The following is a 26,442-nucleotide window of genomic DNA, read 5'->3' as shown; positions in this document are numbered from 1 at the left end:
ACTTTACCTATTTTTGCACGCTCTACAACTTTGCAGAAGACGGGAAACCTCTAGGACGTAAGACAAAAAAGTTAGTATCGCAGCGCCACCTATGCGGCAAAATTACCAACTAACTTTCATCACCACATTAAAGTACAGGCAAAATAAACACAAGTCTCCGAAGACACCAACTCAAAAAATGCACTCCCAAAGTGCTAGAGGTTTTTACTTGCTAGATCCCGCTCGTGGCCCAGTGTGCACTGTGAGCTTGCTGATTCGTGACTGCCACTGGGTGGTGGCCATAGCTTCATATTCCTTGAAACAACGAAATACCTCTGACTTGCGCTTGATCATGTAGATTACGGCAAAGTGTGTCCAGTCATCTATAAACGATACGAAATATCGCGATCCGTCCCAGGCTGGCGGATCTATGAGGCCACACACATCGGAATGGATTCGCTCCAGGGGACGAGTGTCACGCTCCCTTACGCCGTCGAACGGTTCCCGACATTGCTTTGCGATCACACACGTATCGCAGAATCCGATTCCTTCAAGCTTCTCAACAAATCCGGTGGTCATTCCGTGCTTCATGAGAGTGTTCATGGCTTGTTGGCTTGCATGTCCCAAGCGGCGATGCCACAACTTACTCGTTTCGGCCACGCTGTTATTGGCTTGACCCTTCGATCCAACGTCCAATTCTAGCTGGTACAGGTTGCCACGAAGATACGCCACTCCAATCAGATTTCCGTCCTTCCTGAACTCCGCACGATCAGGACCTCCACGACCAGTGAATAAAACATCAACTCCAGCCTGCGAGAGCTTCTTGACCGAGAGTAGGGTTTCTCGCAAATCCGGTAGGAGCACAACGTTCTGAATATGGAATTCAATTCCTTTGTTCGACATACCTTTTATTTCTCCGGCATACTTTCCGATCAGCGTCACATCGTTCTTGGCCACATCGATAACGAATGGATCCTTCAACTTTCGCATGGACTTCAAATGACTCCCATCGTTCACGAGGTGATCGCTGCACCCCAAGAGTCGCCAGACGATAATGATTGGATCCCGGCTCAGCAGTGGAAGCGTGCTGGGCCCATAACCTATTGTAATAGGAAGGACTGGGGCGGTTGGGTTGAACAGATAACACCGACTTGAACAGTAACAAGTAACAGTCTATTAATAGTAAAACGTGAACAGTAGGAGAGCTTGGTGTAGAATGAGGTGAAAACTTTTCTCCACGGGCGCCTGTCAGCTTTTCAAGGCCTACTTGGCAAGGCCTACTTCTTCAGTGTTCCCGCATTTCGCATTAATTTAATTTAAAATTCTTCGCCACAACACTTTGTTTGTATCTGTAGTCCTTCATCCTCGGCCGCGTCCCACACCTGCCCGATCGTTCTGCACCTGGTCCGCCCATCTTTCACGCTGTCCTCCAGGTCTTCTGATACCATCCGGATAGCTTGCTAAAACCAGCTTTACACAGGGTTCTTGTCCGTCATTCTCACACCATCCTAGGAGATTTTAATGCACACGGAACAGCCTAGGAGTCTCCGAAGGAAGACAATCGCGCAACCCTGATATATGACCTCTGCGACTATTTCAACTTGACAATTTTTAACTCCGGGGAAGCAACGCGAATCAAACCTCCAGATCTTCCAATCATGTTAGACCTCTCAATATGTTCGAATTCACTATCATTAGATTGCACGTGGAATGTAATTCAGGATTCCCATGGTAGTGATCATCTGCCAATTAAAATTTCAGTTACCAATAATTCGTGTCAGGCTCGCCAGATCGACGTCGCGTATGACCTCACAAAGCATATCGACTGGGATAAATATGCTGAATTGGTCTCAGGCAGAGGGCGAGCAGTCGGTTGACGTTCTTCCACCGCAGGAAGAATACCAATTCTTGTCCGGGTTAATCGTCGGAAGTGCTCTTCAAGCGCAGCGTAGGCCGGTTCCGGGAACTTCGATACGGCGAAGACCCCCACACTGTGGTGGGATGAAGAATGTACCGGAGCCTATCGCGAAAGATTCGCCGCGTTTAAAACCTACCGGAAGCGCGGTACATGGGAGAATTACGAGTGGTATTCCTCTCTTCACAACAAATTCACGAACCTCGTGAAGGCGAAGAAACGTGGTTATTGGAGGAATTTCGTCAACGGTTTATCGCGGGAGACGTCAATGCGGACTCTCTGGACGGTGGGAAGGAGAATGCGCAACGCGGTATCGGTTGATGAGGATCGAGAAAGCTCACCTCGATGGATTTTCGATTTCACAAAGAAAGTCTGTCTGGATTCGGTCAAAGTACAAGCGAATATTCGTCGTTATTTATTTATTTATTTATTATTAACATCAACAGACATCTTATGCCCCAATGATGGCCTCTTATAACTAGTACATGAGCATGAGCATGAGCATAGACAATACATAACTATAAAAACAAAAGACAATACATAACTATAAAAACAAAAAACAGAACTGCATTTGAAATACAAAACAGGAACAAAAATGCAAAAAAAGTCAAATACCGTAACAAAAAACATATAAAATCACAGTTCGTTATTGTTCGTAAAATATCTGCGAAATATTTGGCGCATCGTTTGGCGGGACAAGTGGAAGTCGAAAAGGTGGCCAACTCTATTGAACGCACGTTCCAATCCAATCAGCGACGTGTGTTGACCGTAATTGGTTCGTCGGAAAGGCAATCTAAGCATCGCGTCGCTCCGAAGGGCCCTAGGACGAACGTTCAAGTCAACCGCTTCCAGAATGGCAGGGCAATCGACTCTACCCAGCAAAGTGTCGGCAATAAGCCGTTGCCATATCCCTGCGCGGTTGGAGAGTTTCGAGTCGAATCAACTGACATCGATTGCTGTAGCTTGGTAACCGGAGCGGATCACGCCATGGAAGCAGACGGAGCGCATAGCGTATGAAATGATGCTGCACTGATTCGATTCTGTCAGAACCATTCTGATAATGCGGATACCAAATAGCAGAGCAGTATTCGAGGGTTGAACGGACCAAGGAGCAATACAGGGATTTTAAACAGTAAACGTCGGTGAAGTCCTTGGCGATGCGAAAAATGAATCCTAAGGTCCTAGACGCTTTGTCAACGATATATGCGACATGGTGCTTGAACGTGAGCCTAGTATCCAGGATTACTCCAAGATCTTTCACTTGATCGATGCGTTGGATTGTTGCGTTACGGAGCTTGTAGTTGAACTGAACTGGTTGACTTATTCGGGAGAACGAGGTCACCGAATATTTACTTGGGTTCACAACCATCCTATTTAATGCGCACCATGTTGCGAAAGAATTGATATCTTCTTGAAGTTTCAAGGCGTCAGAGATGGAACGGATTAAAAGGTAAAGCTTCATATCGTCCACGTATGACAGCCGAGGACATCGCAGCATGCGGTTTACGTCATTAAAATAGGGTAGGAAAATCAGAGGCCCTAGGTGACTTCCTTGGGGAATTCCGGATGTTGCCAAGAACTCGGTGGATTGGCAATCGCCTACGGAGACGCTTAGTTTACGCATAGTAAGATACGATTCAAACCAACGCAGAAGGTTGCCGGTTAAGCCTAGTCTCTCTAATTTAGCAGTTGCGATGGCGTGGTTAATTTTGTCGAAGGCCGCGGACAAGTCGGTATAGATGACATCTGTCTGCGATTTTTCGGCAAAGCTGTCAGCAATATCAGATGTGAGACACAGGAGATTAGTAGCGGTGGATCCACCCGAAAGGAATGCGATGGATTCACCCGTCACCTATAGAATAAAGTCATGGATAGAATAAAGTTCAACTTGCTCAAAAGCCTCCCAGACGTCGCGAAGAGGCGCTTGTTGAATTTGTTCAATCTATTCTTGGAAAGCAACACTGTTCCGGATGACTGGAGACGAGTGAGGGTTATCGCCATTAAAAAGCCCGGGAAGCCCGCGTCGGATCACAATTCGTACCGTCCTATTGCGATGTTGTGCTTACGGAAGCTGCTAGAGAAGATGATTCTCCATCGGCTTTCTACAGAAATTCAACCGACCTACGCTCAAAAATACCACGATATGCAAATCACACCCCCCCCCCCTAAAAACCTGACGTAATATGTGCATGACCCCTAAGGACGATGGTGTGAACTGCACTAGCCCCGGGGCAATACCTTTTGGTGGTCCCGGAGAGACAATGGGCTCGGCTGCAATAATAAGTGCGGTTTAGGGTTGGCGTCGGAGGAGACCTTAGTCCTCCACTACTTGATTCTCTTAGCCAATTTTTTCGTCTCCCAAGACTTAAATAACAGCTTAGAGCACCATAATCCAAATTTTCAACTCAAGCATGAAATCTGTGCTGCTGTACGCTAGTGAAATCTGGTGTGTATCAGTGGAGCTTCATCGTCGATGTCATCAAAAGCCCATAACAACAGAAATTCGGGAGCGAAAGTGGAGATGGGTCTGCCACACTCTACGGAGGGGTAGAACTTCGTATCAGAGGCAGTTCCAGACTCATGAATGCATCCACAACTCTGTGGGTAAACCTTCTGTAGTTCTCACCTATTTGTAGATGTCCATTCTTTCGACGAGCGCTCAAGTTTGAGGCCGCTCCACCAACTGCACTGTCAGTATTCGTTGCTTCAGATCTTCAAGAAGATAATAGATACAATTTGAGACATTCTCAAAGGACTTTCGGATCACTGAGTACGCACTTTCTGGATTTGTGTCCAATTTTTTTTGTAACTTTAATATAAAAAATAATTCACGTAATAACTCTCGCTCCCAACTATCTCTCGTTTTTTTTTTCTTCTTCGTAACGGTTGTTCGCACATTGCCAGTATTAACTCCACTTACCACTACATATTGTTTGTCATATGATTCGCCGTTATCATTCGTTTTAGCCGTTTTAGAAGCTGCCATGATCGTGAACTAGCCGGTTATGCTATATCTTGTAATTGTTAAACTTTTTTTCACGTGACAGATCACCTACATCCACTGATGTACAAAACCACAGCTTATTTTACAAACATAGAAAATAACACATTTGCCTTCGAATTTACGTCCTTCCAAGATTACGTTGATTCTTTTATATTGATCTAATTTAGACTTATTCACAAGCTTATCCACGTAGAACGAGGCGATCAAACACTAGGTATCGGAAAACAAAACGGACAGAGATATCTATTGAGCAAAAATGCACAAAGCGCCGACCCTACTTTTTACAGGTGATTGATTATGTGTGAGTGTATGTGTATAATCGGGGAAATTCATGCGCGTATTCAGTTATTGTGGATTATGTGACATTTCCACAGTACGATTTATGGTTCCACCCTGCTCCACATGCAATGCCGTATGGCATAGCAGAGTAGAAACTGTTTTACAACTCAAAACGTGATCTTCGTATTTGTAATAACTTATTACAAATAACAACATTCTTGGTGTATAAAAGTATATGAAAAAGAATTTTATTACTACGATACTCAACAACACTTTTTTCCATTAGATTCGATTAAAAAAGAGAAAAATGGGAAACATAAAGAATGATAAGATTTTCTCACTTATCTACTACACTTTAGATGATTTATTTGTATCGCTCAAGAATAATGAATAACGATTTACACTAAAAAAACAATATCAATAAAATATATTGCATTTCCACTCTTTTGCGTGTTTCTGCTAAAGGTGTGTTGGTAATTCTTAAATAGCTATCAAACACCTTGATCCCCATCTTTTTCGATACTCTAGGCATGGAAACAGTAAAAAAAGAACTTTAAAACAAATCAATTCAGAACAATCACATCGAAACGGTTTGAACCGACAAGAATAAAATCCTTATGACATAACCTCCATGCAGTGTTGCCAAATGCGATACTCTTCAATTCAATTCAATGAGGTCTATGAGCTATTCGAATCGGACAATCGCAATTGAGGTTCCCTGTTGTGAAGATCCCTTTATCGTCTACATCAAAAGGCAGAAGGGCGACCTTTAAGAATGATGTAGAATTTGCAGGTGGTAAAAAATGATTTAGTAAGCCTCGAAAGTGTGTAGAGTTCTGACGTCTTTGAAAGCCCAATATTCTTCATTAACAAAAATACGACTAATTTCATAAATGTATCTTCTGTCTGGTAAGAGATTTTTATTTAACGTCTATTTACAGATGGTTCCCGTTTTCCCTTATTGATAACATAACATAGAATTAGCATATTACACAGTTTGAAATCCTTAGAAAAGCCCAAAACACGCTGATCGCGTCTTGTTCGAGAAGTCGAAAAATCAACGTAAAATCCTGTTGTATAATCGTACTTTATAGAAAAAAGTACTGAAATAATCTCACCAATGAGCCGAATGTCGATGAAAAAAACTGAACTGTTCGTGAGTAAAAAGTGTTTTGTTCGATTTCCCATCCCAATTGGCAAGAATGCGGATTTGTTCAACAGTTCGAAGCCGATGTAAGTCGTCAGTTTGGCACATTTCATAGGGATTCATTGATCGCAAAATCAGCGCTAATTTGTCTTTACTATTCAGGGGCAAACGAATACACTTGGAACGTTCCGTCGACTTTGGTGTTAGAATTTCGATCAAATTCACTGAACATCTGTTAAATTCCAAACATGTTGGACAGACTTTCACAGAAGCCCGGTAAAGTTCAACCGATTTTCGGTGAAACATACCGAAATCGAATGAACTTTTCAAAGTGTATAACATGTTCGAGCAGTACTGTTCATTTAAAAGTTTATATTCGTAACACAATAGTAGTATTATATTAAACATCCGGGGGGCAAACAAAATAACGATTATAGGAATTAAACAAAAGAAATGCAACTTAAATGGATGGGTCTGGTCTGGTCTGGGGTTTAAGAGAACGTTATTCGCCAGGTTATTCTTGAAGCCAATTGCTGTCGAAATATTGTCACTGCTGTTCTCGGTAGCATTCCGTCGAGGGCTAGTAGAATCGCAAGGTTGATGTATGGGAACACACGTGTTCGAGCTTTATTTTTTCGTTCGTCGTCGGCCACTGGGCTTGGTGGCCAGACCAATCCCAGCACCACTGGCAGCACTGCTACCACTACTGCCCACGGTCTGCTGCGATTGGCCCCTTATCACACGGCCTACTGTTCGACCGTTGCTGCTGTCGGCGGTGTCGATGCTTCGCTTAACGTTACTATTACTACTACTGCTGCTGCTACCGGTATTACCTCTAAGATTATCGAAGAAACCACTAAACCTAGTATTGTTGTTACCACCATTGCTGCTGGGCAGGCGTCGGTACTGCTGCTGATGGTCGGCTGGCCACCATCTCCACCACTGTCGCCCAGCTGCGGACAACTGCTGTTGCTGCTGCTGTTGTTCGTCACCGGAAGCGTACTCTCAAGAGCGCTTCACTTTACCGTTCATTTGGCGCGAACCTGCGCCGGACCGGGACGAAGGTGATGACGCCCCGCCGCTGATGGCGTACTCGGTCGCATGGGTCGCCACATGCTGGATACCCTTCTCCATGCAGGATTGATACACCGGTTTCATGATCTGCGGAAAGAATGTGGCGCCGAAAAAGGGATAGTGGAGAGAACAAAACGGTGGGAACGTAAGAAATTTTGTGAGACTTTTGTATCGGAAAGCGAGAAATAAACAGACATAAAAAACGAAAATAGGTTACTGCACATGTTTGAAATGAGTCTTGTGATTATAGGTTAGTGTTAAGTTAGAAACGGAAAATATATAAAAAAAAAGTTGGAACCTTAAGCAAAAACTAAAAATATATAAGTACAGGCCTTCGGAATGTTCTCCTCGCTGGAATCTTCTCAAAAACTGCTCAAGTAACTGTAAAAGATTGAAATGTACAGATGTCATTACCGTTACATTATGATGTACACGTAACAATAAATCCTTTCAACTATTTAACATTCATTGATGACGGTAGAACGTTTATAGAGTGTTGAATATGTATAACAAAGATTTCAAATAGAATTTAGAATAAAATACCTGTAAGTGTAAAATAGTAGTACTAATGACAGCTGTATAACAGCTTATTCAGCTTTTTTTTAGAATCAAGCTTAAGAGCGGCTTATTCATCCGTTGTACAGCGATAATGTTTGATGGGCAGTCTTTAATAAAGCAACGTCACATCTAACTATCAATTTGCCGAGATGAACTACCCCAGGGCTAAAAATCTCGTTAATACAGATAAAAAATCTAACTGTCAATAAAAAATAAATTCTGAATTATTTCATTTCATTTGTGTATTTTCTAGGCCTAACGTCCCCCTGGGACAAAGCTCACTGATAATTCCTCCTGAAATCATTCAAGTATTTCTGCAGGATTTTCTTCCAGAAATTCTTTAAGAAAATTCTCCCAGAGATTAGATTCAAAATCCATTCGAGGAATTCCTTCAAAAGTTTCTACAAAAGGAGTTTATCTAAAGATACCTTTAATAATTCGTCTTCGAAATTACGGCAGACACATGGATTCCTTCAGATTTTTCCAGGGTTTTCTACAGAATGTCTTCCAGGAATTCGTTTAGAAATCCCTCCTATGGTTTTCTAAGGAATTCCTCATAAGATTCATTCCTGCGGATTCTTCAGGAATTCTTCCAGTTATTCCGCCAGGGATTCATTTGGGAATTTCACATGAGATTCTTTCAGGAACAACTCCAGGGATTATGTTAAAAATACCTCCATGGTTTCCTCCAGGAGCTCTTCTTGGGATTCCTTCATGGATTCCCCCTGGAATTCTTTCAAGAACTCCTCCAGGATTTATCCGGAAATTCCTCCAGGAATTCCTATTGAGATTGCTTCCGAGATTCCTGCTGGGGATCTTCCGGATTTCTCCAGCAACTGCAACAGGGATTCCACCAGAAATAGCTCCACAAACTCTTCTTGGGATTTCTCCTAGAATTTTTCGAGAACTTATTCTGCGATTTCTCCAGTTTCTCCTCCTTGAATTCCAGGAACTGCTTTAGGGATTTTTAAAGGAATTCCTCCTGCAGTTTTTTCAGGAATTCTTTCTGGGATTTCTCCAGGAATTGCTTCAGGAAATGCTGCAGGGATACGCCAAATTTGGGCGTATAAATAGCATGACGGTTGCTTATTATACACATTGTGAAATAGACTTTACCACGTCTAGGCGAAATTATTTCTTTGAATGTATTTCATAATTATTATATTAGGAATCTGCGTCGGTTGACGAAATAAAAAAAAAACCTTCAGGAATTCTTCCAGGGATTCCTCTAGGAATTCCTCCAGAAATTCCTTTGGGAATTACTACAGGGGCTGCTCCAGGAATTCATCTAGAGATACCTCCAGGAATTCCTCCAAGGAGTTTAGGTTTTTTTTTCAGGAATACATCCAAGGATTTCCATAGGAAATCTTCCAGAGATTCTTCCAGGAATCCATCGAGGAATTTATCCAGGAATTCTCTTGGAATTCCACCGCGGATTCCTTCGGAAATTCCTCTAGGCATTCCTTCAACAACACCTCCAGGTAATCCTCAAGTAGTTCATACAAGAATGCTTCCTGGAGCTCCTTCAGGAATTCCTCCAAGCATTTCTTCAATAATTCTCAAGAGATTTCTCCAGGAATTTCTCTAGAGGTTCATCCAGGGATTCCTTCTGGAATTTCTTCAGGGAAATTTTCAGGAATTCCTTCTGGGTTTTCTTCAGGAGTTTTTCCAGGGATTTTTCCAGGAACTGCTCCAGAGATTACACCGGTTATTCCAGCAGAGCTTCTTCCAGGAATTCCTGCAGAGATTCCTCAAGAAACTCCTTTAGAGTTTCTTCTAGAGATACCTCAAAGAACTTCTTCTGGCATTCCTCCAGGAATTCCTTTAGGAATAACTATGGGAATAGGATCTGGAGTAATTCATCAATGAATCATTGGAGGAATTCCTGGAGGATTTTCTTAAGGAGTCTAAGGAAAAACTAGTGAAGAATCCTTGGAGAAATTCCAAGTAAAGAAGAATTTCCGAAGAAATCCCTGGAGAAAATTCTGTAGGTTTCCCTGGAGGAATTCCTGGAGTAATCTCTGGAGACATTTCTTGAAGAATTCCTGTAAGAATTCTTGGAGGAATTATCAGAGAATTTCCTATAGAAATCGACAGAGGAATTAATGAGGAAACTGCTGAAGTAATCCATGGGAGAGTTCCTGGAGAAATCGTTTAAGGAATTTCGAGAAGAATGCCTGGGGGATATACTGTCAAAATCTCTGGAGCAATCCCTGGAGGAATACCTCGAGCATGACTGGAGAAATTCGTGTAGAAATTTCTGAAAATCGCTGTTGAATTTCTGGGACAATCCTTGCAGAATCCCTTAGAAAAATTTCTGAAGGATTCCTGAAGGGAATTACTTGAACAATTCGCACAGGTATTCCTGGAGGAATCTTTTACGAAATTTCTGGAGGAATCCTTGAAGGAATTCCTGGAGAAGTCCCTAGATGAGTTTCTGGTGTATTCTCTAGGAGGATTCTGGAGGAACTTTAAGGGGAATTCTGAAGGTATCCCTAGAGGAATCCCAGCAGGAAGTTCTGCCAGAACTCCTGAAAGAATTCCTGACGGAATTCATGTAGTAATCCCTAAAGAAACTGCTGGAGCACTCCAGATCCCTAAAGGCATCCCTGGAGGAGCTTTCGGGGTAATTTTGGAGGAATCCCTAGACGAATTCCTGGAGGAAATTCTACAGGCATTCTTGGAGGAAACTCTGCAGGAACTCCTGTAGAAAATTCTGCAGAAATTCCTGTAATAATCCCTGGAGTGATTGCTGGTGGAATCCTTTGCGAAATTCTAGAGGAATCTGTGGAGCATATCTAGCAGAATCTTTGAAGGAATTTTTGAGGAATCATTGGAAAAAATCTCAAGGGAATCTCTGGAAGAATTCCTGGAGCAATCTTTGGAGGAATTCCTGGAGGAATTTTCGGAGGAACTCCTGCAAGAATTCCTCCATAAAAGCTCTTGAAGTTATTCCCGATTGATCTCTTATAGATACTTTCGGAGAAACATCTGTAGAATTTTTCAAATGATTTTTGGATAATTTGTCGAAAAAACCTTAGAAAAAAAAAATAACGAAGAATGTTTTGCAAGAATTTTTTTTAGAGAATTCACAGATGAACTCCCAAATGATTTTCCTGAAAAATGTTTACGGAACAAAAATCCTGAAGTAACACCGAATTAACTCATGAAAGAATTCTTTGTGGAACTTTTCTTAAGTATTTTTTGAAGGAATTCTCGAGGAACCGCCTGTTACAATTACTGAAAGATCTCCTACAGAAATTTTCAACCATTAGCTACCTCAATTGAGACTGTGAATACTTTAGCTGGGTCTTCGACAGTGTTCGTATAGCAGTTCATGAATAAGTTTGGTAAACACTCTCAGAGTATGATCTGCACAAATTCTTCTAAAAGAAATCGAGAAATTTTTGCAGGCACTTTAAAACATTCAAAAACAGTAGTTTTCCACTTAGAGTTTCTTGAAGTACTCCCAAAATCTTAATTTCATTTCGTAATCCTTAATATTGAACATTGCGTAGTTGTTTTCGAAACTGTTGTGATGTAATATGAAGCCACCACCAGTGCAGGACTTGCCATGTCGTACGGTTCATCTTAATAACAAGATCAAGATGCTGGAAACATGACATATTCACAATTTTGTTGTATAAACCCGGGCAGAGTTCAAGTACTGACGATCAAAATGTGATATTGGTTTGTTTGAGATAAGAGGTAAAAGTACTGAAAATAATAGCAAAAATTTGTTCTTGAACCATCTAACCAATAGCAAAATATGATATTTGAAGATCAATCAAATAGCTCACTGCTATTGGCTAGATCTTACCAAGAGCTAAATGTGCTATGATGATGATGTTCCAGGAGTAAAATTGAGATATTATTTTCAGTACTTTTACCTCTTATCTCAAACAAACAAATATCACTTTTTGTTCTCCATATCAAAATATGCTATTATTGAGCTTTTTTCCTCTGCTCGGGAAGGGCCAAAAGGGAGTGTGGAACGTAGTTGCTTTCGAAACTTGACCAAAACTAAGTACAAGGTTCCGAGTAGAGATAGAGACAGAGCAAAAACTTCTGCCAATATTAGTCATGTTCAACGAGACCGCTTGAACATGATCGAAGTTGCTGCATCCTGTTCTTGCCTATTTGTTGGCGAATGAGTATATACGAGCAGGAGGCAACAACTTCGACCAAGGTAAACCTACTTCATCAAAAAGGACTATTGTGAAACGAATAAAATACGGCAGACTTCAGTGGGCTCGACCCGTAGTGCGAATGTCGAAAAAAAAGAATAACAACGAAAACAATATTCAGCAGGGAACCTGATAAGGGTCGGTGACTACATGGACGGCTGCGAAAACGCGCTGGCTACATGTGGTTGAAAAAGACCTGTGAATATTAAACGTTCGGGGAAACAGGAGAAACAGCGCCCAAGACCGACGAAGATTGTGCTGTACTATACGCTCAAAGCTGGAGTAATGTTACTTAGGGGGCATCCATTTAGTACGTCACGCCAAAAATGGGATTTTTCAACCCCCCCTCCCCTTCCACCTTCGTACGGATTTTTCCTATACTTAATACATTGCTTGTCACATTTTTCAGAAATGTGACTCCCCCCTCTAAGCGTGATGTACTTTATGGACGCCCCCTTAATAGCCAACAAGGTTTCTTCCGGGATCACCAGAACACTATTAAAATCATCGTGAAGCTCCAGGGATCGGCAACAACAGTTTTATTCTGCTGTTTTCCATCCCCAAGACGATGCCGGAGTAATAAAACACTCTAACCAAGCCTCCGAGGCTGACAGCCTCAGTTACTGTTTCCTAAAATTCAAACCTCTCCCCGTTATTATCATGAGCTTCCGAGAATCTTTGGGACTACAAAAAGCATTTAACCTTTTGGAGCCGATTTGTTTCGCCGCTGTCGACGCAACCTCGCTGGTGTCGAACACGTTTGTTATGCTCGGTTTCATCGCCGGGGTCATATATGACCCCTCCGGCTCCAAACGGTTAATTGAATACCTTGCTGAACACACCAGCGCACAAAGGTCCAATTTTGAACGAAGCTGGCAGAAACTCAAATTTTGAAAATGTCTTTAAGGCTGACACAAATTTCGATTTTCTCTTATGTCACCACCCCCTCGGAAAATTTTGGTCGGAATCCAACATTTTGAAGGGGGACACAAATAAATTATTCGAAAAATTCAAACTTTTTATAGTGGAATTGGAGTCGTCGAAAAAATTTCTTAACAAATCCGATGAGTTTGATGATTTTGCCTAATTGTTTGGGTAATTTTGAATCAAATAGGTTTATTATTTATCGTCCCCCCCTTTGACGAATCAACGAGTAAAGTGACAAAAGAAGAAAATGTGATTTGTTCCAGCCTATTGGGATACATTATATCGAGTATTCATCCATAATACCAGGAGCACTGTAATCAACTAGGTAATCTGCTGAATAACCAAACACAGTAATCATATGATAATCATAGGTAATCTAGGCAATCAGTAGTAATCTTGATTAATCAATAGTTATCTTGATAATCAATAAGTACCGTAAACCGGGGTCAAATTGATCAACGGGGTGAAATTGATCATTCGGGTACTACATTGTAATTTCATAAGAGGAACTCCTAAGCGTCGTAATGATCTTAAACTTTTTACGTCATCTGGTTCGTAGATGTCTAGAGATGAGTGTAGACTTTTATTTTCTAAGGAAAAAGTTTGTTTTGCCTTTTTTTTAAGAATTTGCAATGTATTTCTCATTTAGCTGAAATCATTGCTACTAAACAATCGATTGCTAATAGGACTACTCGTAAATTCTCTGATTTAACATTTTTGTGGAGCCTTGGTTGGGAAGTTATCTAGCTAATCAGTACATGAAACAGTTGTAAAATAGTTCATTTTATGATGAAATAGTCATTTATTGTGATAGAAATCACTTATTTCAAATGAAATTGCCTACCTTTAGGCGTTAAAGGGGAAATTTCAAAATTTAATTTTGCATTTAAAGTATGAAATTCACTAGTTGTAAGATTTTAAACGCGTTATTCGGTTTCAGAAGAGCAAAATTAAGCGGCGAAGGAAATTTTCCTTTCCAACCGATGCTCAATTGTATACTGATCAATTTCGCCCCAAAGTGGCATTTCCAATTTTTTGATTTTTGGAGTTATTTAACTTAAAGTTTAAATTTGTTGAACAAAAATCTGTCACATGGTTCCATGGAGATCCACTGGGTACTGGTTTTACAGAAATTCTTTTGGCAATATTTGAATTGCCACTGATGTTATCCGCAAAAGTTGTTTTAAAGTGATCAATTTGACCCCGGATTACGGTAATCAAGGTAATCACAAGTATTCATGGTAATCAGAAGTAATCATTGATAATCTGAATAATCAGTAGTAGTCTTGAGTAATCAATAGTAATCTTGGTAATCAATAAGTAATGATAAGTTATCAAGGTAATCAGAAGTAATCTAGTAATCCGAGGTAATCAATGGTAATCAAATGTAATCAACTAGGCAATCAACGGTATAATCAAACAAAGTAATCATGAGTAATTAGTTGTAATCATATGTTAATCATAGCTAATCTGAGTAATCAGTAGTAATCTTGAGTAATCAATTGTAATATTGGTAATCAATAAGTAATCACAAGTAATCATGATAATCAGAAGTAATCTGAGTAATCTGTAGTAATCTTGAGTAATCAATAGTAATCTTGGTAATCAATAAGTAATCATAGTAATCACAGCAATCAGTGAGAAATCAGAATATTTTTTTCAGTAGTGACAAGTAATTAACCTAGTTGGAAACCCCTTGGTCAAAATCATGAAAAGTTCAATAACTCCGTATGTATGTATTTTTTGTGGTAATCAATAAGTAATCATAGTAATCACAGTAATCAGTGAGAAATCAGAATATTTTTTTCAGTAGTGACAAGTAATCAACTTAGTTGGAAACCCCTTGGTCAAAATCATGAAAAGTTCAATAACTCCGTATGTATGTATTTTTTGTGGTAATCAATAAGTAATCATAGTAATCACAGTAATCAGTGAGAAATCAGAATATTTTTTTCAGTAGTGACAAGTAATCAACTTAGTTGGAAACCCCTTGGTCAAAATCATGAAAAGTTCAATAACTCCGTATGTATGTATGTATGTATTATATGTTTGTCTACTTGTATGTTTATATGTTTGTATATTTCTACCAATTTATACCAAATTTGGCATTCACACTCCTAATGTTGTGTAGGTGGTTATAGGGGTATTGGAATTCAAGATAGCGGCTTGGGTTCCAAGATGACAGCCAAAACTCCATAATGAATGCTATTTAACGGCGATGCTGCTTCGGATACTATGCAATATGGGTAACTATCGGTCGGGTTTGATGAGTAGAACTAAAAAATAAATGTCCGACGCCACTTTAAAATCCGGCCACGAAATGGTAGTTTGAGCTATAGTACCATGCAATTGCAATATCGGTCGGGCTCGATGAGTAGAGGTAAAAAATCGACATTTGACGCCATTTTGTAATCCAAGATGGCGGAACACAATCCAATATGGCGTAGGACAGAGAGTAGGGTGCATGCAAGTATCGGTTCTTGCACGGCATACACTTTCACAAGACAGACTAGTTACCTATGTAAACATGAATTTTGGATGTAAACATGTGACGTCGTTCTTATCGTTCTTATACGTGCTCAAATTCATGTGGAGTACTAGATCATTTTGAACGATTTGAATTACGTCATCAAAAAACTGTCAGATTTCCTTTAGGACATACTTGTAAGAATCCCAAAATGGCTGCCACAATGGCCGTCTTTGGCACCCACTTACGATTTCGAGAGCACAAAACTCTTCGTAAACAAAACCAACGCACCTAAGCTTCTCAACAGAATAATAAAATGCATTGCTGTTTGAAACTTGCTTCTTGAGATTTGTGCGTCTGAAGTTTCGATGCACTGTTGAAGCGGGATTTCAACAAGTTTGTCCTTAATATAGCACCTTCTAAATGTGTACACCGTGGGTTCTTGGTCCTTGCAGAACAGTTGGATGACGGGCGGGAAACAGGCTATGCGCCAGTATGTTACCTTGGTGGACCCCCTCTCTAAAGCAATGCATTCTTGTTGGTTCCGGAGAGACAAAGGGTTTGACGACCAAGGGGAATGCTGTTTAGTGGGTCGAGAACAGAGTAGTCCTGGGTTTTACTTTTGTTGTAGAAGCCTAGAAGCCGCACAATGGTCCAATTTTGAGAAAAGCTGGCAGAAACTCAATTTTTGAACATCTCTTAAATGGGTTTCAGTATATCGATCGTTCATCTACAATATCTGAAGCGTTGACTATTTTTTTAAATAAATTGGAAATCATGATTTTGTATCTAGCAGTCTACTATGATTTGGCGATTTTTGCCACATATTTTCAAATCTGGACCACTGTGAGCCGTCCTCAACCCCACACTACCCCACACAACCCCACCACTACCTTTCTGTTAAGGTTGAAGGATTCGTCATTGATATTATCGTCATCATTGAAAATTCAAAAACAGTTTCCTCGCTCAAAACATGAATTGTTACATTGAAAATGTATTCACTGTACTCCATTCTGCATCCGTAATGCAGTGAATACATTTTCACTGCGGAATTTTCAGCTTTGAACGAGAAAACTGCTTTCGAATTTTCAATGATGACGATTGTGTCAATGACGAATCCTTCAACCTTAAGGCCAGATTATCCCACCATGGTTTAGAAGCAAAAAAGGGAGTAGGATGAACGGTGAAGTAGACAGTCGGGTAGAGGGTTTTGGCGGAAGGATAGGGTGGAGTAGGGTAGAGAGCAGGGTAGAGGGTTAGTCTAACTCTAACTCAAAGTAAAGGTAGGATAGACGGTAGGAGTAGGCTAGACTGCAGGGGTTTTCAGATCGTGCACCGCGGTGCACTTGGTGCATATTTAAATTCATTACCTGTCTAATGAAAAGTAATTAGAATTAATTAAAACAAATCAACTATTGGAAGATGCTCCAAAGGATTGAGAGTAAAATTTCCATTATTCCAGCCGGCGAGTTAACCTTGAAACCAGCAAGACCATCTCAGATATTCGCGAAGAACCATGGAACAATTCTGCTAAAACTATCCTCACAAATATCATATCTTTTCAACAACTTGAAAAAGTCTCAGAAGAAATCTTGCTTATATTTCTTAGGCATTGCTTAATATCAGAAAAGGAATCTATCACTGTACTCGAAATAAGTTTACCAGGAATTCTACTGATAACGTGTTTTCATAAGAATCTTCTTCCGAATTGACAAGACCGCCTGGAAGGAATTTATCAAAAATATTGCCAATAATATGCCTAAGTTTAAAAATAAAGATTCCAAGTTTTTCAAAAATTCAGTAAAAGTCTTGGAAATATGTCTATCAAAAAACCTTGCAAAAAAACACACTAGAAATCATACAGTAATCTTTGAAGGACTTCACCGAGCTTCTTGAAAACAAAATACCACTGATCTGATTCGGCAAGAATTTTACTAAGAATTTGTTCAAGGTTTCGCTCAGCATTCATAACGACAATTCAGAAAATTTCCAGAAATATTTTCAGCAATAAATATTCGAAGTCGAAAAACTGTCACTTAACTACGATCTGATAAGAGATGAAAAAATGTGAGACAGTGTTATTCCGCTTAAGCTGTTGGTACACAGGGTCAAATATTTGATAAAAAAGAAACCAATGCTCAAACATCTTATTTGACTCGATCGAATGTACATTAGTGTCAAACTGATGATGTTCCGTGAGTTCTTCTCTTGTCAAATATTTGAACCTGTGTACTTAAAAAGACACGGACACGTTTAGTACTTCCAGTGAGCCAATCGCTCTTTGAAGGAAGCACGACACTAGACAACGGACTAGCATGCAACGCCCAGTGGCACAGCCGAAAACTTTTCCTGACAGCTGCGGCGGGAATCGAACCCACGCCCCTAGCACGTTGCGACTAAATGCTTGATGACACTAGCCGCACGACCACGAAGCCTCCTCAGGCCTTATGATCAGTGTGGAGAAAATTCAGCAGCTTTTTTTAACGAATTGAAAATTGCTTGTTTTTTAACAATAATGAACATGTGCACCGCGGAGCGATTTATTTACAAAAAGTGCACCGCGCGTCGAAATGTCTGAAAACCCCCGGGCTAGAGGATAGGGTGAAGGGTTAGGATAGAGTAGATGTTAGGGTAGACGATAGAGATGGAGAGTAGAGTAGAGGGTAGAGTTAAGGGTTAGGGTAGAGGCAAGGATGTTTTCGATCATCTGGAAATCATTTGACTCATTTGTCTATATCTCAGTTCAGAAGCATAATATTAAAATGTGATGTTCGAACATAATGTTTTTCCAACAATTATCAACAAAGACGCCATAATCTAACTCTTATATTTACGGCGTAAAAGTGTTAGTACCACCTACTCATACTAAACGATCGAATTTTTCGATCGTTTAGTATGAGTAAGTGTTACTAGCGCTCTCACGCCGTATATATGAGAGTTAGGATATGGCTTCCTTGGTGATAATTGTAGGAAAAACACTTATCTACAAGTTTGCCGAATATCTCATTTCAATATTATGCTTCTGAACTAAGCTATGGATAAATTAGTCAAATGATTGCCAGATGATCGAAAACATCCTTGGGTAGAGGGTCAGGGTTAAGGGTAGGATAGAGGGTAGAGGGTAGGGTAGAGAGTATGACAAGAGGTTTAGGATAGTGTGTAGGGAATACGGTAGGTTTGAAGATTAGAGTGAAGGATAGAATAGAGAGTTAGGATAGAGGGTAGGATGGGGGATAGTGGGGGATAGAAGGAACGATGAAGCTTTTTATTCTTTTCGGGGAAGGAATCAGGATAGAGGGTACGGAAGAAGGTAGGATAGATGATAGAGTAGAGGTAAGGGTAGAGGGTAGGAGAGACGATAGGGTTGAGGGCTAGAATACAGCGAAGGATAGAGGGCAGGGAAGACGGTATTGTAGAGGGTGGAGGGTTAGGTAGAGAGTAGGATGAAGAAATGAGATTTTATCGAGATACGTTTAGAAATTCTTTCTCGAATTTCTTCAGGCATTCCTCTCAAGAATCTTCCCAGGATCCCTCCACATGTTCCTTCTGGAATTCCTGTAGGCATTGTTTTAGAAAATTTTCTAAGGATTCTACTAGGTATTAAATTCGACATTCCTTTAGGGATTCGTGCTGGAATACATTCCAAGATTTCATCCGGTATTCCTGCTGAGATTCCTTCCTAAAAGTAATATGGTATAATACAGATTATGGCCTACATTCCTTCAGGCAATCCGGTTTTTTAGGTATTCGTGCCGGAATTTCTAATGAGATTCCTTCAAAAATTCTTTCCGTGTTTTTTTTTTCAGGGTTTTCTTATATTACTCTTTCTGGGATTACTGCTCAGCTTCTAGCCGGGATTTATCTAAGGATTCAGGTATTCTCAAAGGATTTCCTTCAGGAATAACTTGAGCGATTTCTGCAGGGATTGCTAACAACAATCCTGAAAGGATTCTTTAAGGAATTATAACCGGCATTCTTGCTGGGATTAATTTAAGGATTCCTCCTGGTATTTCTTCAAAGATATCTGTCAAGATATATTCAGATAATCCAACAGGATTTTATAAAGATACAAATACCGGCATACCTGCTGGTATTCCTTGTTAGATTCTTCCCGTTTTTTTTTTCATGGATTCCTCTCGGGATTCCTGCGGACTGAGCTTCTAGCCGGGATTCCTATCAAGATTCTTCCAGATATTACTCCCATAATTCTGCCGAAAAATCTTCAGAACGGAAATTTTTGAAATTTTTTGTGAAGCGTAGCATTGTTGTAGACTCATTCCCTCCTTCAATCGCGTTACGTAGTTTATAAAGAATCTATGAAGAATTTCATCAGAGAAAGAGAGAATATTTAAACAGGGCGGGAGTTAGAGCTAATGGGAGTGGGAGAGTAAGAGAAAATAGAGAAACAGAGAGAAATCGGCTTTTTGATACACCTAATAAGGCTGGAACAAATCACATTTTCTTCTTTTGTCACTTTACTCGTTGATTCGTCAAAGGGGGGAACGATAAATAATAAACCTATTTGATTCAAAATTACCCAAACAATTAGGCAAAATCATCAAACTCATCGGATTTGTTAAGAAATTTTTTCGACGACTCCAATTCCACTATAAAAAGTTTGAATTTTTCGAATAATTTATTTGTGTCCCCCTTCAAAATGTTGGATTCCGACCAAAATTTTCCGAGGGGGTGGTGACATAAGAGAAAATCGAAATTTGTGTCAGCCTAAATATCTCTACTAAGGCCAAGTATACAGGCTCAAATATTTGACAAGGAAAGAACTCGAGAAACAACATCTGTTTGACATTAATGAAAATTCGATCGAGTCAAACAAGATGTTTGAGCATTGGTTACTTTTTGGACAAATATTTAAAATTTCTGTTAGTGTAGCTAAATGATTACATAGGAGTGGTGGGGGTAAAGTGGACAACCTAAGCATGTTGGTCGTTTCCCGCGGAAATGCGGCAAAATCCATCTGCTTTTCCGAGATACATGGAAGGTAATAATATAGGGTGCGGGCACCGGTTTTGGCCAGTCTAAGGGAAATCATTTTTATAAAAATAACCAATAATCCTATGAAAACAACCAATGCGTCAAAAGAAAGGTTTCAATCTATATTTTGAAGGAAAAATGCAGAAATCATACCAATACTTGATTTTTGTATTAAAAGTGGCACTGGTCGCAGTTTTGGCCATATTCTTAAGTATGGTTTCTATTTTGGCCAATCTCGTGTATTTCTTATGGGAGTGGCCAAATTAGAAGCACCCTGGCCAAAATAGATATATGGGAGCAGATTTTTTAAGGAAATATATTTTTTTCTTCCAGTTTTTAATCAAAATGTGTGGTTTTCACAGCTGTAATCATCATATTGTATTAGGATCTACTAGTAAAAAATAAATTTACGCCGATTTAGATCGCAACAGGCTCAATACCGCACTATGGCCAAAACTCCGGACTGGCCAAAACTGAAGCTTCTACCCTACTCTAAAAATCTTGTAAGGGGTTGCCTTTAAAAAATATTGTTTTCTTTGATTATTTTGTTCGCCAAATCGTGCATCAAAATATCGTGAAAAAAATTGGTGGGGGTAAAATGGACAATCGATGGGGTAAAATGAACAAGTCGTTAAAAGTTATATAACAACATATTGTTTCTATGTTTTTAAATACAAACTATCAAATTTCATACGATACCTTTATTTTGTTGTTTTCAAACTTTTTAATACAAACTTTTAAACACACTTAAAAATTTTTTGGAAAAAAAGTGTAAAAAACAAGCATTGTTTTGGATGAAAATTATATTTTGTTGGTATAAAATATTTTTTTATAACTTTTTACTTCAACTATCTCACGATAGGTATGACGGCTGTTGATTCTGAAGTTTGCAAAAAAATATATGAAATTTTGGTGAAATTTGAACCGATTGTCCATTTTACCCCCACGGTCTGATTTTGCTAAAATTATTTCCAAAACTTTTTTTTTACAAAACTTATTTTTTTTTTCGGTCAAATATATTCTTCTAAGTGGACTTTATTGGTTTGGGGTGTAAAACTTGTTATAATTTGAAAATAACTTACGAGAACACCTTAGCAATTATAAGCAGATTTTACATCATTTCCGATTTTTCACGTGATTTTTAAAGTTTTTATCACCTTGAAGAGGTTTATTTGATTTTAATGTTCAAGATCAGCAAAAGTATTCATGCTTAGGCATAAGCTTCAATCGTTGAAACATTTTGAAAAACAATAAGAGCCATGAAACTGTACCCTGTCCACTTTACCCCCACCACCCCTATTTGCACATAAGTATTTTTCATTTCCGAAAAATTTGAGATTTCCCTAGATTGCTCCTGTTTTACTCACTTACAGTTGAGTACTTTTGATTCACAACCAAAACGGCTTGTATATTAACTATTCGGAGATTAAACAAATCTTTTCAGTATGTGTTAATTTGTTAATAAAGTAAACATTGGTAAAATTCCTATTAATACATTAATGTTATCAACCCATCGTAACTTTAATTTATAATCGGAACGTCATATCGTCTTCTACGTTAGTAATACTTACCTTTTCGCCCTAATGCTGAAATGCACAAACTTCTCCGGACCATTTTTCAATTGAGTTCTCACGAAACAAAGGATAAAAAACTACCATATATAAACAAAGGTAAACCAAAACCATTAACATTAAAGAAAGTAACAAACTAAACATAACAAAACATAAATAAATAACAAACGTAAGAGCAATGACACAAGACTGCTTTGGGTTTCGTTTTTTTCGCAAAAGATTTCGTTTCATTATTTGACTAAAATTTACATATTATTTCAACAACCTTAGAAAATACACAAGCTCATCTTGGTGCACGTACAGCAGAATCCCCACACCGGAAAACCAGAAGAAATAAACAACAAGACTTACATTTTCCCACAGCAGGTTGGCTATCTCGTCTAACCGCACGCCAAAGTCGCTCAGTTCGCCGCTGTACCTGTGAATTTGAAAAGCAAGACATTAATACCTAGATCCTTAGAAGCAACCGACGCCGATGGAAAACAAACCTAATATACGCCCAGGTGGCCAACGTCAGCAGTGCGATGCCCATGATCAGGTTGGCAAAGTTGGCAAACGTGTACAGGCCGACCAGCCCGAAGATACCGCTGAAGATGTACATGACGACGGCGATCGCAAAGTAGACCGCCGGCGTCCGGGCCGCCTTGAAGATGTTTTTGCTCTCGTTGTGCGCCTTGAAGGTGCCGTACGACTCGTCCAGGTCTTGCTCCAACCGCTCGCGGTACTTCTCGGAGAACTCTTCGCCGCCCATCTTCCGCTTGGAGGAGAACTGCGAGGGGGGTAGGGGGAAAAGGGGAGAGATTGATTGGATGTTAAGCTTCCTATTCAAAAAGAAACCCATTTGGATATACTTGGGTTTTAGACCCTAAGTTTTACAAAAGGTTTGTCGGCGTTTCCTGAAGGGCATACAAGCTTGATTCTGAGCTCTATGTTAGGTGTCAAAGAATTCAATTGGAGTCAAGGATTCAATGCAATTTACCTGTTCAGTCACACTGATTTCGGAATCAAAGAAAATTTTCAATTTTGAATGCAAAAGTCAAATAAAAGAGTCATACTGGACTTTCCAGATTGCTAGGCAAAAGCATGTTGCCTCTCCCGAGATGAACTAGACTAGGGCTCAAAATCTCGTTAATACAGAAAAAAAAAACAAAAAAAAAACAAATGTTGCCTCACATGATGAGGCTTGTTTGCCAAATGAACATCACGGATCGACAACAGTGCTCGCAACAATATGATACTTAGACAAACTATTCATCACGAACTCACCTGATGCAGCGCCTTCTCCTTGATCCGGTTGTGTTCCGACTCCAGATGCGCCGTGTTCAGATACGGTTTGTTTCCACCGCAAACGTCCTCCATCAGCTGAGTGTAGATGTCCTTGGCGGCTGCCACCGCGGTCAAGTTGTTCGCTTCTGCCGTCGCCACCAGCATGCTCTTCGGTTCGGGCAGTTCGTTTCCCTTGTAGATGGCCATGTAGGACTTGAAGTACTGAACCAGGTCGCGGGCCTTCACCTTCTGTCCGTTGATTTCCTTCGGTATCAGATTGGTCGGCGACAGCAGCATCGGTACCAGTTCCTTCAGGCTTTGTTTGAACTCGGGTGTTATGTCCGCTAGTCGGCCATCGAATTTCTGGTTGGTGGCCACTGTCAGTCCAGGGTGGGGCATCAAAAAGCATGCGATTTCGGTGAAGCAGGAGGTGATGTGACGTCGGAGGGATTGCAGTTCGGGATGTTGTTTATCTTGCACTTCCAGGCGACGTTTTAGAATCACATCGCCTCCCGAGGCACCGTATTCCGCTTCGTATGGGAAGCTCCAGTCCCGAACCAGGAACTGTAGCCGCTGGAACGGTTTCTTGCCACTGTCGGCCAACGCCAACCGACCGTATTCGGTGAAAAGCTGCAGGAAAATGTTTTACATATTTTGTTTAAGACAGTGGATTTTAACCAAAAACAAAATTGACTTCAAGGGTAATTTCATAATAAAGTGAAATTTCGCTTTAGGACGTAATTTTATCTCACAGGGGAAATTTCACCTCAAGCTTCTGTCTGAGCCATTGTAACTAAAGGCTATAGAAATAGAGTAAGCAAAAAATAGGCTGATTTTAGGCACGTACCTGCAGGTGTTGAAGGTCATCTTCCTGGATGTTCTGCGACAGGTTGTAGATCTGTACGGATGAGAGCATCGTGCTGAGGGCGAACACTGTGGCACAGTCTCGCACTGTGCTCTGGCTGTCGAAGGCGCCCTGGGTGTCCATAAGGATGATGGCGTACTAGAAATATAAAAAAGATCCTCGTTAGAACAAACTGAGCATAGTCAATTGAATAATAAAAGAAGATGAAATAATTTTATTTGAAACTAGAATGAAGCTTGAGCTTGATTGACCGCTCGTGGATTGCCAGACGAGCTACACTCACACAAGGAACCAATGAAATATCTGCCGGGGACTTGGCAGGCATCTTTAGTGTGTGAATGTTGATTACCTAACTTCTATTTTCAGGCGACAATGGCGCTTTCCACGTCAAGTTGCAGCTAAATATGGGAAATGTGAAGGAAGTGATAATTGCAATCACTTGTATCCACATCAGACCGAATATACCTCTGCGTCTGCACAAATTCATGCGGATGTCGGAGTGTTGGTGGGATATGATTGGCAAAGGGTTCACACATTGTTGCGTGGATGCCAGGTGTAAGGTGAAATATTAGTGGGTTTATTACTCTGAAGATAATGCGACACTGCTCGCTTGAATGCATTACTCCTAGGCGTTATCTGATGGAATGACACTGTGCTGTGGAAGATGGAAATAAGGGAAACGGATGTCCGTTTCAGTTCTAGCTATGAACATGTGAATATACATGAGTTGTACATATAGAGAGGAAGGAGAACATATATAGAAAGATACAAAGTAGGAAGAAAGGGATGGGCCAGGGATTGAACCCATGATCTTCTGCATACGTACAGAAATCCCGGAAGGAAACCCGACTAGAAACTCGGCAGGAATCCTTGAAAGAGAATAATTGAAGAAATCCCGGGAGGCATTTTTGGACAAATCCCTTGAGGAATGCCAAAATAAACGAAATAATCTTTGAAGGCGCCTCAGCAGGAAGTTTGGCACGAATACCTCTTTGAATCTTTGAAAAAATACCTGGAGGAACTTTTCAAGAAATCTTAGTAGAAACTGAAGGCATTCTGACTAGTACACTTGAAAGAATCTTTTCAAGATTTTCTAAAGTACTCCCGGCAGAAATCCCAGGAGGGTTCCCTAAAGGAATTTTGAAAAAAATAAACGAAAGAATCCTGAGAAGAATCTCGGCTGGAAGCTTAGCAGGAAGTCCTGAAAGAGTCACCGAAAGAATTACTGTCCCGGGAGGAATTACAGTAGAAATCCCGAGAGGAATCCATGAAAAAAATCCGTGAAGAAGCTTTTAAGGAATACCAGCAGGAATCACGGCACGTATACCTAAAATAATTCCACTAGGATTCTCTGATAATATATCTCGGCAAAAATGTTTGTAAGAATATCCGGAGAAATTCGTGAAGTAGTCCCAGCAAGAACCTCTGAAGGAATGCCAGCTAGAATACCTGAAAGAAACCTTTCAGTGTTTTCTAAAGCAATAACAGACAGAAATCTCTGAAATAATTTGTGAAGGAATCCCGTAGAGAATATCTTAGAGAGGAGTCACGACAGAAATCTCGAATGGAAGCTGAGGAGGATTCCCTGAAAGAATCATAGATAAAATTCCAGAAGGAAATATTGAAGAGATTCCTGAAAAAACTCGGGAACAAATTTTGAAGAAATCTCATCAGGAATTTCGGCACGAACATCTAAAAGAATCCCTCCAGGATTGTCAAAGGAATCTCGACAGAAATGTATATTCTTTCATCTATAGCGTAGTCAGTTTATTCATTTTTTTTGCTCACTCTCCACAACAAACACAAAAAAGAGAAGGATGGAGAAAGGGACCATTCCGCCCTGGTTTCATCCCTCTCTTTCTCGTGTTTGTTCACGAGAATCAGCCAGAAAAAGAAATGGCTGGTTACGCCGTTGTCTCTCATATTCCTTTTCAGGAGGAGTCCCTGAAGGAATCCCAACAAGAATCTCTAAATGGATCGGATGGAATCTTTGAAGTAATTCCAGCAGGAATCCCTGGAGGAATGGCGACATGAATACCTGAAACAATCTTTTTAGAATTTTCTAAAGCAATCACTGCAGGAATTCCTACAGGAATGGATCATTGAAGCCAACTTGTTCAGCAGTTGCCGCATCAAAACAAAGGAGCCACCGTATACAGGGGATAGACAAAATGATCGGGACAGGCAAAATTTTCACTTTCCAAAAAATGT

The 26,442-nt window shown here is 40.2% G+C and overlaps 1 protein-coding gene across 3 annotated transcripts in view; it reads right to left on the bottom strand.

Annotated features, from left to right (window-relative positions):
• Positions 1 to 4,680: 4,680 nt before the first annotated feature.
• LOC109623042 (atlastin) overlaps positions 4,681 to 26,442 on the bottom strand; it is an 85,786-nt gene continuing 64,024 nt past the window's right edge. For all 3 annotated transcript variants that reach the window (XM_029860279.2, XM_029860281.2, XM_029860280.2), the window contains exons 4-8: positions 24,214 to 24,369; positions 23,367 to 23,996; positions 22,589 to 22,869; positions 22,452 to 22,518; positions 4,681 to 7,485 (exon numbers count right to left, since the gene is read on the bottom strand). In XM_029860279.2, the coding sequence (XP_029716139.2) occupies positions 7,330 to 7,485; positions 22,452 to 22,518; positions 22,589 to 22,869; positions 23,367 to 23,996; positions 24,214 to 24,369 (1,290 nt within the window). In that variant the 3' untranslated portion in view covers positions 4,681 to 7,329. The remainder of the gene's footprint in view (positions 7,486 to 22,451; positions 22,519 to 22,588; positions 22,870 to 23,366; positions 23,997 to 24,213; positions 24,370 to 26,442) is intronic.

Source organism: Aedes albopictus, chromosome 1, assembly GCF_035046485.1.
Source record: "Aedes albopictus strain Foshan chromosome 1, AalbF5, whole genome shotgun sequence".
Lineage (NCBI taxonomy): Eukaryota > Metazoa > Arthropoda > Insecta > Diptera > Culicidae > Aedes > Aedes albopictus.
The sequence above is the reverse complement of the archived record's forward strand: the minus strand, read 5'-3'. Positions and strand labels throughout refer to the sequence as shown.